The sequence below is a fragment of the Thermobia domestica genome, chromosome 1, assembly GCF_964235325.1.
Source record: "Thermobia domestica chromosome 1, izTheDome1.hap1.1, whole genome shotgun sequence".
Taxonomy (NCBI): domain Eukaryota; kingdom Metazoa; phylum Arthropoda; class Insecta; order Zygentoma; family Lepismatidae; genus Thermobia; species Thermobia domestica.
In genome coordinates this window covers 208,351,721-208,367,073 of record NC_137454.1, presented here as the reverse complement: position 1 = coordinate 208,367,073, position 15,353 = coordinate 208,351,721, and the positions used below count along the sequence as shown (strand labels likewise).

The window sequence follows — 15,353 nt, the reverse complement described above, 5'->3', positions numbered from 1 at the left end:
TGTTTTGCATCTTTTGTGCGTGTTTCATGTCGCTTTGTGAGCCTATTCCCACATTTTGTGCGTCACCGGAAGTGGGTCAAAATGGGCCTACCAATACGAGGGAACAAGTTATTGCTGTTCCGTCAACAATGAATTTCGAGGTCGTTGCCTTCACATCGTTTTGTGCCTTTTTGTGTGTCTACTTCCACGTTTTGTGCGTCATGGGAAGTGAGTTAAAATGAGTCCCCAAGGTGGGACGAAAATGAATCACTGTTCCGTCACCAACGAATTTCGAGGTCGCTTCTTTCGCATTGTTTAGTGCCACTTTCTTGCCGTTTTGAGCGCGTATTTTCACGTTTTGTGAGTCACCGGAAGTGGGTCAAAATGGGCTTCCAAGATAGGACGAAAATGACCAAGAGTTCCGCCACTATCGAATTTCGAGGTCGTTAATTTCACATCGCGTACCCTTTTGTGCGCCTATTTCGACGATGTGTGCGTCACTGAAAGAGGGTCAAAATGGGCCTCGAAGGTAGGACGAAAATGACCCACTGCTTCGCCACTCCGAATTTCGAGGTCCTTCCTTTCGTATCGACTAGTGACTTGTCGTGCCGTTTCGTGCCCCTATTTCCACGATTTCTGCGTCACCGGAAGTGGGTCAAAATGGGCTTCCAAGATGGGACGAAAATGACCAAGAGTTCCGCCACTATCGAATTTCGAGGTCGTTAATTTCACATCGCGTACCCTTTTGTGCGCCTATTTCGACGTTTTGTGTGTCACTGAAAAAGAGTCAAAATGGGCCTGGAAGGTAGGACGAAAATGACCCAGTGCTCCGCCACTCCGAATTTCGAGGTCCTTCCCTTCGCATCGACTAGTGACTTGTCGTGCCGTTTCGTGCTCCTATTTACACGTTTTGTGCGTCACCGGAAGTAGGTCAAAATGGGCTACCAATATGGGACTAAAATGACCAAGGGTTCCGCCACTATCGAATTTCGAGGTCGTTAATTTCACATCGCGTACCCTTTTGTGCGCCTATTTCGACGTTTTGTGTGTCACTGAAAGAGGGTCAAAATGGGCCTCGAAGGTAGGACGAAAATGACCCAGTGCTCCGCCACTCCGAATTTCGAGGTCCTTCCTTTCGTATCGACTAGTGACTTGTCGTGCCGTTTCGTGCCCCTATTTCCACGTTTTCTGCGTCACCGGAAGTGGTTCAAAATGGGCTTCCAATATGGGACAAAAATGACCAAGAATTCCGCCACTATCGAATTTCGAGGTCGTTAATTTCACATCGCGTACCCTTTTGTGCGCCTATTTCGACGTTTTGTGTGTCACTGAAAGAGGGTCAAAATGGGCCTGGAAGGTAGGACGAAAATGACCCAGTGCTCCGCCACTCCGAATTTCGAGGTCCTTCCCTTCGCATCGACTAGTGACTTGTCGTGCCGTTTCGTGCTCCTATTTACACGTTTTGTGCGTCACCGGAAGTAGGTCAAAATGGGCTACCAATATGGGACTAAAATGACCAAGGGTTCTGCCACTATCGAATTTCGAGGTCGTTAATTTCACATCGCGTACCCTTTTGTGCGCCTATTTCGACGTTTTGTGTGTCACTGAAAGAGGGTCAAAATGGGCCTCGAAGGTAGGACGAAAATGACCCACTGCTCCGCCACTCTGAATTTCGAGGTCCTTCCCTTCGCATCGACTAGTGACTTGTCGTGCCGTTTCGTGCCCCTATTTCCACGTTGGGGTCAAAATGGACCTATGAATATAACGAAACAAGTTAATGCTGTTCCGTCACCAACGAATTTGGAGGACGATTCCTTCACATCGTTTAGTGTGTGTTTTGTACCGTTCTGTTCGCCTACTTCCACGTTTTGAGCATCACCAGAAATGCGTCAAAATGGTCCATCAAGGTGTGAGGAAAAAGAGCCATTGTTCCGCTACTATCGAATTTGGAGGTCGTTTCTTTCGCATCGTATAGTGCCTGTTTTGTACCATTTTGTGCTCCTATTTCCACTTTAGTGCGACAACAAAAATGGGTCAAAATGACCTACAAGTATAGCGGAATAACTTAATGCTGTTAAGTCACCATCGAATGTCGATGTCATTTCCTTCACATTTTTTATGCATGATTTGTGTCGCTTTGTGCATCAGTGGAAGGGGTCAAAGTGGTTCTTGAATGTGGGATGAATATGTCTTTTTCTGCCATATTTGTAGGTCCTCTTTGACCCACTTTCGGTGGCGCACAAAACGTGAAAATATGCGCAGAAACGGTACAAAACACACACTAAACAATGCGAAAAAAAGCGACCTCGAAATTCGATACTGGTGGTAGAATGGGTCATTTTTCTTCCCACATTGAATGCCCATTTTGACCCACTACCATTGATTCACAAAACGTGGAAATAGGCTTAGAAAACGGTAGAAAACACGAAAAGACGATGTGAAGGAAACGACCTCAAAATCGTGTTCCTCCATATTTGTATGATAACATTGACCCATTTCCGGTGACGCACAAAACGTGGAAATAAGCTCGCAAAACGACACAAAAATGGAAATTTAGCTTAATTACATGGAAATTTTAAGTTTGTACGGTACGCTTAATTATATGGAAAATTTTATACATTTTTCGTTTACGTTGGTCTACTTTACGTTGATTTGGGACTTTCAAATTTTATTCTTTTTTCAACTGAAAAGTATCTATAATTCAACAAGGAAATAATTATCAATGACAATTATAATATATAATTGAATTCATTGTAATTTGGTCCATGACAAACACTTTACCATTTCGTACTAGCTGTTATGCCCGTTCTTCGCACGGATCAGATAAAATATCAATGTAAACAAACTGAACAACGGGAGAACAATTAAGAAACATATCTAAAATTGGATATATTTTGTGTGAATATATATCCAACAACGTATGTGTTTTCATTGGGAAGACCGATGGGGACTGAATTTGAACGTAAACACTATCGGGGGTGTCACTATACATCTGAGCAACCCCGATAAATATGGATTCGACACAAATATTGGTCATTTTCTACTACTTTTACATGTCCCGGTGAACACCCCTCAGACCCACTTGGTTCGAATTGTGAAAAAAATCTCCTCTGGCCCTCAGCCGATACCGCGAAAACTATGAACGTGACACTAACATCTGCCATTTTCTACTACTTTTTACATATCCCGGTAAAAGCCCCTATGATCCTCTGGTTCCAATTTTCAAAAAACAACGCCTTTGACCCGCAGCCGATGGGGGCTACACTGAGAAGTCAACGCATGTGGAAGTATCACCATTCATCTCAGCGACAGCGAAAACTATGGATTTGACACTAATATTGGTCATTTTCCATTATTTTTACATGTCTCGCAATCCCTCACCCCCGGTGACTCCCGGCCCGCATACAATGGTGGCTAAATTTAAAAGTCATCGCTAACGAAAGTATCACCATTGATCTCAGCGACCGCGAAAACTACGGGTTTGACACTAATATCGGTCATTGTGGATTATTTTTACATGTCCCATGATCCCCTTTATAATGCCTCCGTTCCTTGGCTAATGGGAGCTAAATGTGAAAGTAAACGCGGTCTTGAGTTTCACCATTAATCTCAGCGACCGCGAAAACTGTGGGTTTGACACTAATATCAGTCATTTTGGATTACTTTTACGTTTCGGTATCCCTCCCCGTTGACCTCCGGCCCGCAGCCGAATAGGGTGAATGTGGTAGTTAATGCGATCGGAGTTTCACCATTGATCTCAGCGACCGCGAAAACTATGAAATCGACACTAATATCGGTCATTTTCTACTACTTTTACATGTCCCGGTAAACGCCTTCCTTAGACCCTCTGGTTCGAATTTTGTCAAAAACGCTTTTCCTTTGTGTGGGATCTGGACCAAGCTACCCGTGACCAAAATTTGGTTACTCTTGGTCAACTTGTCTGGTCCCTAGGCTGGTCCCGGAAAACGCCCCCTGAGACCCCCTTAGTTCGAAATAAAAAAAAACTTAGTCTTGATCTGGGGCCTAGACCAAGCTACCCGTGACCAAATTTTGAAAAGTTTCGGTCCACTCGTCTGGTCCACAGGCCGCACAAAGGTAGACAGACAGACACAAACAAACTATTTTATTTATATTAGAAAGGTCAGATCTGCCGTTATTGTAATAGAGCGGTGCTTGAGCGATTGATCGTAGAAATTCAAACTCCGATGAGTGATAATTTCATAGGCTTGTTTTATTACAAGTTTAAACTCTTTTGTCAGTAGAGTAGAGGGCGTGAATCATGGGTCAGAGTTGATGACAATGGGTTTTGGTGGATCTGTGGGTCACAGTGGCTGAGAGTGGTTCATGGTGGGTGATGGGTCAGAGTGTGGGTCGTGGGTCACTATGGGTGGTGAGTCAATTGGTCGTGACTAAAAGTTTTCATTGTCTCACGCTCTCTCTGAACTACAGTGTTGAAAATTAATCAGTGAAAATCAATTGCAATTGATCAAGCAATTGAAAGTAATAGCTGTGGAAATCAATTGCAATTGAATTATTTGCCAATTAATTTCAATTACAATTGAATGACTGAATTCAATTGCAATTACTTTCCACTGCAATTACTTTCAATCAATTGATAAATTGCAATTGATTCTCCATTATTAATGGCCAACTGCAATTAACAATTAACCATTACTTACTTCAATTGTTAATTGCAATTAACAATTAAATTTACAGATTAATTGTTAATTGTTAATTCAATTGAATTTTGCCCAACACTGGTTGTAAGCCATGAATGATGGCGTTAACCCCAAAAGAAGAAAAAAGCAAGGAAATTGTATATATTCAAGCAAGCAGTTAAACAAAAATTATTTTATTAAATAAACTATGCATTATTTTAAAATAAAAGGGTCTTTCTTCGTTCTTTTCGAGCTTCAAATTTTTCTGTGACTTCATTGAAATCTGAAATGCTGCTCGCCAAGTTTTTTTCTGAATTAAAAGCATCGCTACAGCAAATATTTTCCGCTTTATTCTCTTTAGGGTACAGAAACACGTCTCTCCTCCGACAATACGCATTTTGTTAGCATTTCTTTGTATGAATATAAGGTACAAAAAGTCCATTTTCAGTAACCATGTATTTTTGTCTGCTGTTCTACTATAAAGAAGCATGATATCTAAAATGTTTTCCTTCGAAAATAGTAATAAAAAATAGTTAACATTCCAACAAATTAGGCTAAAGAAGACATATGATTATTGAAAGTGAATGATTTGAGATTATTTTTTTATGCTTTTCGCCGGAAATCGAACACGGGATCGTGCATGAAAGACACAGAGCTAGGAATTAGACCAGTGGTAGGACTTTTTCTCCTTCGAGACATGATTTACTAAATATTAATATTTGGAATGATTTGTTAGTTTTCAATCGATGGGAATTGACCGCGAATTCGAAATAACTGAACTTGATGCTGAAAATATCTTGAATATAGGAATTTCTCTTTTGGGAATGGTAGGTTTATGTCTCAAAGCAGAAAAAAAGAACGTATTGCGATTGCAAGGACTAGATATTTCTGCTATTATGAATGTACATTTGATTTGATTTGGTTTACCATTCATTCTGTACATCATATTACATGTATGCTTGACTATTGTCTTCTTTTTTTCAGTTCTTAACTGTAACGATGTTTTAAATTGGAGAAATTTTGTGAAAACAAATTCAAGCAACCTCTTAAACACAAAAATAATATGTATACTTCTGTGCATAGTAAGATTATTATTCTTTCAGTGTCACAAATTATTTCCAATATTCTAAATTACTTGCGGCCCCTGGTTCGATCCCAGGTCGTGTCAAGTGGGCTTTGTGTTGGACGAACACCATGTACGTGTGTTTCCTCTCACTTTCTTCATTCCAACATTTCATTCATTCTCATCATCTTCTCCAGCATATGGCCATAAAAAGTACTGATGAGAAATTAATTACAAATTACTTAACTGGGTGGAGTGGGAAGAAATATCATAAATACAGTATTAAGTCCCGTTCACTACATTTATACTTCAGTTTTTCATTAGACATACTTCCTGGTGTACAATGTTGGAATCTCTTGATTGTATGGCTGAAAATATGACCATACCCCCCTCCCAGGGAAAAGGAAAACATTTTGCTTGAAAAAGAACTGATAGGCACAGTTTTTGATTCAGTAAACATTCTTAAAAACTGTACCGATACGAGCACAAGATTAAAATACAGAATTATTTTATATCTTGATAATTCCTCTGTTTTAATCATAACGAATATTTAGAGCTACAACCATCCAACTTTGGGAGGGCAAGACTCCCCCGATATTAAGAAAGAAAGAAACAATACTACCACCAGACGCGTATTTGTTCTTTGCGAGCTTGTTTTGTGAATAACTTCTTTCTTCCAAGCGTCTGTATGTTACCCTACCAATTGAGTCAAGCGCTGCCAAGCGGAGGAATTCGTAACTATTACAGAAGCTGACGATACACCAGTTGCGGAACGAGCTGCAACTGCAAGCAGGCACCCCATGTTAAGGGATAGGCGCTCGCCGCTATATGCTCAACGTTATTGCTTACAGTGGTAACGCTCGCTGCAACTGGAAATGTAAATCTCTCTCTTTCTTTAAGTTTTTTAAATTCATTTTTTTAAAAAATACATCAATACTGTCTTGCGCTCAAGAGCAAAGGTTTATTTTTTTTACTGATACACTACTTTAATACCTAAAATATCTTTAGTATTAAAAAAATATCCGGTTGCACAACCATGCAACATATAGTACCAGCCGCCACTGCAAAATTTAATGTTCTGCTATACCCGCCCTCTTGCCTCTAGACAGGGCCGGATTTAGGGGGTGTATCGGTGCACGTGCACCCCCCTTCGTTATAAACATACAGTATCTAAAATCAGAAGCCAGCAGTGAAAATAGCAACACTTTCCGAAATACTCTGCCATCATGTTTCCGTTTGGGGCTTAAAAGAAAGCAGAGATTTGTAAAAGCAATAGTTTAATTCGATTTGCTGAAGGTTGAAGGAAAAGGATTCACCAAGCATATTGTCAAGTAGGGAAGAAAACAGAAGCCAGGAGGAGAGTTCCTGCATACCACTTGCGACCCTCTTTAAAATATCTTCCTCCGTTCTATGCATCAGCGTTGTCAGGGGTAAAGAATATTGTCACATGTCACTTTGAAGAGTTTCGATGTGATTGGTTATTTTGATGGTTATTGGTGCCCCCCTCAGACAATCCTGGATCTGGCCCTACCTCTAGATATGTTTACAATTTCCTTTCAACTTCTGAAATTAAACGTAAGGAAATAATACGTGGAGTATTGACGGGAATCTTGTCTCTAAATATGTTCAGGGGTGTGTAAAAATAATACACACAAAGTACAGATCTCAGGATTTCATATAGTGCTGGAAGTAGAGCCCCTCTGTTTCATCTGCTTCATCTGACACACTGAGTAATCATAAAATAAAAACGAAAGAAAAAGTAATGACAAAACCAAATAGAACTGAAAGATTCAAGTAAGGTAAATGACAAACTAAAAACTAAATAAATTAACTCTGGAATAAAACCTTTTAATTCGACTTCATGATCTACTTCGATTTAAATACGAGGCGCATGTAAAAAAAAGAAGGCCGATTAAAAAAAAAATGGAAAATGATACAGATTCTCATACATGCGACATACTCACCATGAACCTTCATTACTGGTAGCGAGGCAGAAACTTCCGTATACTCTCTATATAAAAATTTGCCTTTTGAGAGTGCAGCCAGTCCAGAACTGATGTTTTAAGCACTTCACTGTTGTTGAAATGCTTCGATGCAAGATACTTTTTCACGTGAAGAAAGAGAAAGAAACTGTTGTGGGCAATATCAGGACTGTAAGAGGGGTGATTGAATAGTTTCCATCGAAATCTTTCAATTGTTTCCACAGTACGAGCAGCTGTGTGTGTGGGCGTTGTTATGAATCAGAAGAATTTTAGAGCATAGCATTTCTCTCCGATGTCATGCCATAGATTATTTGATGTTTCGTTTGTTGGATTCGATTTGAGTTTGGCGTCCCTTTCAGCAACGAGGCTATATGAGACGTGGATTATAGCTTAACGTGGAATCTGAACCACATGAGCTCCCGCTGGGAATCGAACCCGAATCTCCCATGCCAATTGGTCGTTTGTGCCACGTGCAGACAAGTGTTATATAGGAATATATTAATCATTAGGTGCTAGATAATTAAAAGGAATTCGATGATTGTTTCTCGCTGATCATGATGTTATTCAACTCTATATACCGTATTTGATATTTAAATTTCCTAAATTGAAAAGCATAACTGTAGTATAAAAACGAAAGAAAAAGTAACTGACTCAAAAATGGACTACTAAAATTACGAATAACAATAGACATGCTAGAAAATAAGACCTTATTTAAAAAACGAATAATGCAAGATTTCGTGCTTAGAAATATATATAGGGCCGGATTTAGGGGGATGCAAAGGTGCACGTGCACCCCTTCTCCTTAGTCGTAAATATAGACTACCTAAAGTGAGAAGCTAGCAGTGAGTTTTGCAAAAACAATAGTTTCAGTCAATTTTAAGAAGGTTGAAGAAAAAGGATTCATCGAGAGCAGACACTTAGCACTTCCAGGGCAATTCCTCATTCACACAACAGACGCCTAAAGGCATTTAAAAAAAACTCAAATTTAATTCAAATGTACTGGCAATTATTTGGTGCGTCCCCCTCAGAAAATCCTGGATCCGGCCCTGTATATATATATATATATACGATTAAATGTCAGAAGAGCAATCTGAATATACAGATAAAATTTTTGTACACCAAGATTCCCCAACTGAAATCAAATATCAACACAAGAATAAGAAGTCACATTTAGACGATTATTTTCAACTTCCTAGAACACCTTTTTAAGATAGTTCATTAGTACACTCAATGATGTTCAAAATAACTAAGATATTAGAAATTCTTAGTTTAATTTGCCATTACGAGTATTAATAAAATAGCATTCCACAAAATAACCTTGTTCTTTATTAATAGTTAATCATGACAAGACAAGGTTTGCTCATGGGTCAATACGAGCAATGGCCCGGGGCGGCTAATTTTTTCAGACCAGGAATTGTCTGAGAAACTGTATTATTTTCTATAATTATTTATATATTATTATATAATAATACTTCTCTATACATTATTATTTTCTAAAGTTTTTTTATATATTGTATATGGTTTTACTTTTTCCACTTTCAAGATTATTAATTTCACGGTCTCAATTTTCCACCGAACTAGGGATGTAATGGGATGTATACGATAGTATAGGGGTATACGGAATCACGGAATCTACCCATCTAATACTTTTATGGTTGAGCGTATACTCACCTTAAATTTACAAACGAAGTATATATATATATATATATATATATATATATATATATATATATATATATATATATATATATATATATATATATATATATATATAGCCTATAATATGTATGGGGGTAAGTACACGTTATACATTTGAAAATGGTCGAGCCTATACCTACCAAAAATTCTAGTATTTTATCACTTTTCATGATGTCATACGAAATATAAATGAACTAGTGAACAGTAAACAGTACATCATAGCCCTAATTATTTTACTTATCATGAAAACCAGGAATTCAGTCCAAAATAAATTGCCGAAATTGCAATAAAATAAAAATTATAAATAATAAAAAATATTTTTTTGAGGAATAAAAATAATAAAAACAAAGCATTTAAATAGGCGAATTAAAAGACGTAAAGTTGTATAAAAATTTTAAAACGTGAAAGTTAATAAATCTAACAATTGGATAAGTAAACTTGCATAAAATGCTATACAATATACTGAACAATTAAAGTTAGAATAAAAAATAATATCTACATAATATGTCGGAAATGAAGCTGTTTTAAATCAGAAAGTAGACAAAAAAAAAATCCTTTTGAAGATAGCCTTGCATTGTACTCAATCTTTCAACATGTTTAATTAAACTGTGCTCAGTTCCAATTATTATATTAAATAACACTAAAGTTATTTAACTATTGTTTACACCACTGTGACTTAAAGATACTTAATAATAATAATAATAATAATAATAATAATAATAATAATAATAATAATAATAATAATAATAATAATAATAATAATAATAATAATAATAAAATTAATAATGATAATAATAATAATAATTTGGTGATTAACAAACCAGTAAAATTTTTAAAATATAAAAGCATCACCATGATGATATGAAATGATTTGTTTCAATAGTCAATAACCCATTAATATTACTGGTCACCAACGCACATATCAGTTCTGTTTTATCTTGAAAATTCTACATATAATTGAAGTTTAAACATTTATGTGAAAAGAGAAAAGATAAATAAACGGGTTTTGAAAACAAATAAATATTGTTATGAGAATCTGAAGGCAGGCGGACATTTATGAATTCTAACATAAATTCCGGATTTACTTCCATATCTTGGAAAGATTACGTAATTATGTATACAGATTAAGACAGTAATCTTTGAATCGTGGAATGTTTTGAGAAACAGAAAGTTGAAAGGGAATGCTAATCTCTTAATCCCTTTCTACCCCAAAAAACTTTTGATGTGTATGAATTCCCTATTTATTTTTAATCTATACTACGCATTCAATGAGATTGAATTAGTATTGAATCTTTGTCTACTAGTAAGCATGTCAGGCTAGTTTACTTACTCGTTATATTTTGGTGCACACACAATACCAATCATTGACAATCCTACGGGGTTGAATCTCTGTAATTTATGTTGCGTGTGGAGATCGAGACTGGACATAAAAGCCTTTTGAGTTGGGTGAACCTACAATATAAAACCGAATTGTGAGGTGTCATTGTCATTAAGAAAAAAAAAACTCACTCAGAAACATACATTATAGAAGATTAAAATGCAATTAAATCTATGGTGAACTCAGGAATTTTCGTTGGACTTGACCAGCAATGGCGTTCAAGATAGGCGAATAAAGGTAGTCGCCCGCCTTAGCAATGTCTCTCCTACTCTACAAAATTAAGATTCAATAATATTAATATTAATAGTATTAGCTAACAAAAATTCTAGGAGCTGGCATTACCCGCGCTCCCTATAACTTTCGTTCTATTATGAAAAACGAGGTGAAAATGAAGTATTAATCGGTTTTGCCTTCTGCAACCTGCTGGTTGTGGTCCCTACAATTAAATAGAAATGTCAGTAAGACAGTAAGAGCAAGTTAAATGTGGGAACCAAATAATGTTTGAAGTGGGAGACCGGAATTCGATCCCACGTTAATCTGTAGGCCTATGCCTCATATAGCCCTGATGTTGGAAGGGACACTGAAATCAAATCAAATCAAATCAGCAAAATAATGCTGTATGTATTTTAAGCTTCAAATAAGCACTAGTGAAACGGAAAGAAAAATATGCCAGGCATTCAGTAAGGATATGGTAAACGAGCGGACAGAACAATGATGGTTTTGCAAATTTAAGAACATCGATAAATCCCTCCAGGATTACGGAATGTCCACGTGCCATTGACATCAAAGCACTCAAGGCATTTATTGAGGCTGATAGCAGCCAAACATGTGAGGCACTGGGAGAAAGATTCAATTGCATCGAAAAAATCCTTCTCCAGTATGTAACTTTACCAGTTTGGGAAACGGAAAAAGTGGGTCAATGGGTCTTCCATAAGTTGGGTGCAACTTAGAACGCTAGACGACTATGTGCTTTGTTCTGTCGTTGGTAGAAGGGTCCATTTCTGGACAGAATATTGACGTCAGGTTCTTTACGATACTTTAGTGCCGGCGTTATTGGTTGGCACCGCATTAGCTCAATCCCTACCAACCACAATCATCATTAGATGAACACTAGCTTATACTCTATGCTTAGTAGGGTCTTCACGTATCGTGCATCATGTACTGCTGCCACCTGGCAAAATGACCGATGCAACTATGTATTCGAAGGATCTGCAAGTGGTATAAAATTGAAAATCATGAGAAAAGTGCCTGTGAAATCGCGAAGATGTTATTCGGGTTCAGAACAACGCCAAGGTGCATTTTCCTGAAGTCACTTGTAGCATCATTATCCGACATGGTTGGAAAAGGATAATGATTTCCCATATACTCACACATTGGATCATCGGATTTCTATTTATTCCATTCGTTATACAACAATCTGCTAGACGATACTTCCGACCCTTAGAACGAGATGATCCACGCATTGTCTTTGCTTCACTTCGGGGCGTGTTCTATCATCATGAACTTCAAAGTCTGTCCGAGCGTTGGAGATAATTTGTTTCTGCTAATTCATATTATTGGCTTTTACCTTGTAAGATCAAAGTTCGACATCACTTTTTTGAACTCCTATTGGTTAACAAGAACTTTTCACACGAGAAAATGTTATTATGTAGTCTTTAAGGAAGCTTCATTAGTTTGAAGTGATTAATACTCTCAAATATAAAGTAACTCAATCAGTGACGTAACTAAGGGACAATCGGGGCTTGTGCCCCGGGCACCGCATTGGGTGGGTGCAAAATTGAGCAAATATTTGGAGTGGCGTTTTGGTTTGGTTGGTCATGGGGCGTTAAGGCGAGTTCTTGTCCCGGGTGACAACTAGCCTAGTTGCATCGCTGAACTCAGTAACAAATGACAGTACTCAGAATTTGGTTGGTTGGTTATTTCTGAGTTTGAAATATACCTTTCAGCACAGAGGCTGTATGAGACGCGAACCTAAAACTTAATGTGATAGTCGAGGTATATAACCTTCTACAGGGAATAGAACCCGGCAACGATATGTATGGTAACCGTCTAGTTGCAAGAGTGATCAGTACTCAGAACTGATTTCACGTTAATCTAAACTTGATATAGTTTGTATTTCCATCTGTAAGCTGTAATTATGTTGTTCTTCATACTGGGGAGGTAGCACCTAACTTGAATCAATAGGAAATATCAAACATGTGGACTACCGACACATATAAGCGTAGATTACATGAGCGGGCCGCAAGTATTTTAAAGCGTTTGTTTATTTTAAGATAAATAAAGAAATTCATAGTTAACTGGGAAACCAATCTGAGTAGACTGATTTACAGGCCAGGGGAAATTATATTACCGTATAGAACTGCAGAAAAAATGATCCACCGGTGGCACGTGGCAACAAACCTGAAAGTCAAGTGGCTCATTGGTGAGCCACGCGGTCTCAAACAAAACTATGGTCACTCATAGGTGGGTTACGCGTCAGTCAGCCTTTTAAGATATATATTTCTCTGCTTAATAGATTAGTTGGAAGTTAACATTCTTTTTCAACATCGAGGTTATACGAGACGGGAAATACTATTTAACTTCACTACTCTGGGTAAGGTGTCTGATTCAAGGCTTGTGCTTTTACCAGACACCGAACTCAGAACCAGAAACATGCCCTCTTGTCTCTAAGATATTTTGCTCTGAAACACCATATTCTGCAGGAAGCACAGACAGAAGTTAAATTATTTTCCATGGATTAAAAAATTTAAGTAGGTAAGACTAAAACACATTTAGGAATTTTAAATGAAATTGAAATGAAAGATGTGCTCAATCAGAATTCCGAATTATGCATAATAAATAATTCACAGTCCACCATAATAGCCACTCGACTACTTGACGTACCTCCTAAATGCCTCTACGAAATTCTTAAATTATATTTATCTTATATACAGGATGTTTCAAAACAACACCGACAATGTGTGGGAAGTGATTCCTGACACCAAGATAAGACAAAAAGTATAGACCAACCTCGGTGGACAAATGCTTCCTTTCGTAGTTATAGGCTGCCGAAAACATGAAAAAAGACGTGCATTTATTCAAGAAGTTCAAAGAACAATGGCAACATTTGACTTGACAAAATATGAGCCTGGAGCGAAGGACAGTTTTGTGCAATCGTGTGTCCAGAGTATTTCTGGCGAGGTTCTCCACTTTATTTTCAGTGGAACAGTGTAGGGATGATTACAAAGAATTCTTGGAACTCATCATATTATTTCTGGGAGATACATTACGAAATGGAAATAATCTCCACTATCCAGGCACCTTACATCATGCGAGATGAATGTCAAAAGCCATCTATTGTACTAATTGGGTGGTAATGCCTGTTGTGTCGATAAATAAATAAATAAATCTACAGTTTGAAGACATTCATGTTATGAAAACAGTTTCTTTTTTCAAGTGTTGAAGAGAAATCTCTACGAGATATTCGTGTATTCCTTACTAACCTGTACGTCGAAGCTTTGTTCACATGCACCAATGCTATTGCTGCACCATATGATTTCCAATTTTTAAAGAAATTGAGAGACATTCATAAGAAAACAAAGAAGATACTGATTACAATTAAGCAAGTACCTAATAAAAAAAACAAAAAAAACAAGGTAGGTTCGACCTCAGGGTGTAGTAGCCTATTAGTCAAACTAAAAAAAAAGTAAAAAATAAAAAAGATACAACTCACATGGATCCAGCCAAAGGTTTTTAACCCAAAATCTTCTTGAAAGTAGGCGACATCTTCTTCATGTCGTGTGGAGACCGTGTCTGAAAATCCAACTTGTTCTGGGATAAGAAGATGTGTTATATGTATCGTACCATCATCATCCTTAAAGACAAATTATAATGCCATATTTATAAATTATGTAAAAGTCAAGTAGTAAACTGAAAAAAAAAAAGGTTACCTATTTCACTGGGCCAAATGAATAAAAATAAGCAAATCCCTCAGATAGTCGAAGTAAAGACTGCAAAATGTATCAACAAAAATTGAGCTTTTGTTAAACCGGATTTGAAGTAGATGCTTGTACTTGCAAGCATGTACTCCAACCTAATATAAATAAAGTAAGGTAAATGATAACTAAATACTTCCGAAATGTGAAGGTTTGATGGTAGTAACATCACATACGGGACCAATGGCATCAATAGTGAGTTTATGTCGCATTGTACTCTGTATATACAAACGAGTGACCTCTAAGAAAAAATAATATAAGAATGCTGATAAATGGGTTGACGTCTCCTTGTACTAACTAGAACAACATCCTTTCCTATGGTCACAACTTTACTTTCTATTCCTCTATTTCCTGTTTTGTTTCTATCGGATTTCTTTTTAAATCTATCTTTCATATTAATTTCTTCACCATTGTTTGGTTGTTAGTACGTCCCGGAAGATTTCTTGAGAAGTATTCACTAACACACAGCGGGCCAGAAACAGAATCTGACTGGGAAAAGGTACTTTTGGAAATTATGTCTAATCTACATTCGAATAGCACAGTTGTTTTAAGTGATAACCAAAGTTTCTTGTTGCATATCAATAAACACAGATAACAGCCTGTAGTGGTGGTCGCAGCACG

General features: G+C 37.3%; 1 protein-coding gene across 1 annotated transcript in view; it reads right to left on the bottom strand.

Moving 5' to 3' along the window:
• Positions 1-15,353, bottom strand: part of LOC145693334 (uncharacterized) — a 126,747-nt gene that overhangs the window by 24,879 nt on the left and 86,515 nt on the right. The window contains exons 7-8 of the mRNA XM_081769232.1: positions 14,471-14,611; positions 10,711-10,832 (exon numbers count right to left, since the gene is read on the bottom strand). Of these exons, the coding sequence (XP_081625358.1) occupies positions 10,711-10,832; positions 14,471-14,611 (263 nt within the window). The remainder of the gene's footprint in view (positions 1-10,710; positions 10,833-14,470; positions 14,612-15,353) is intronic.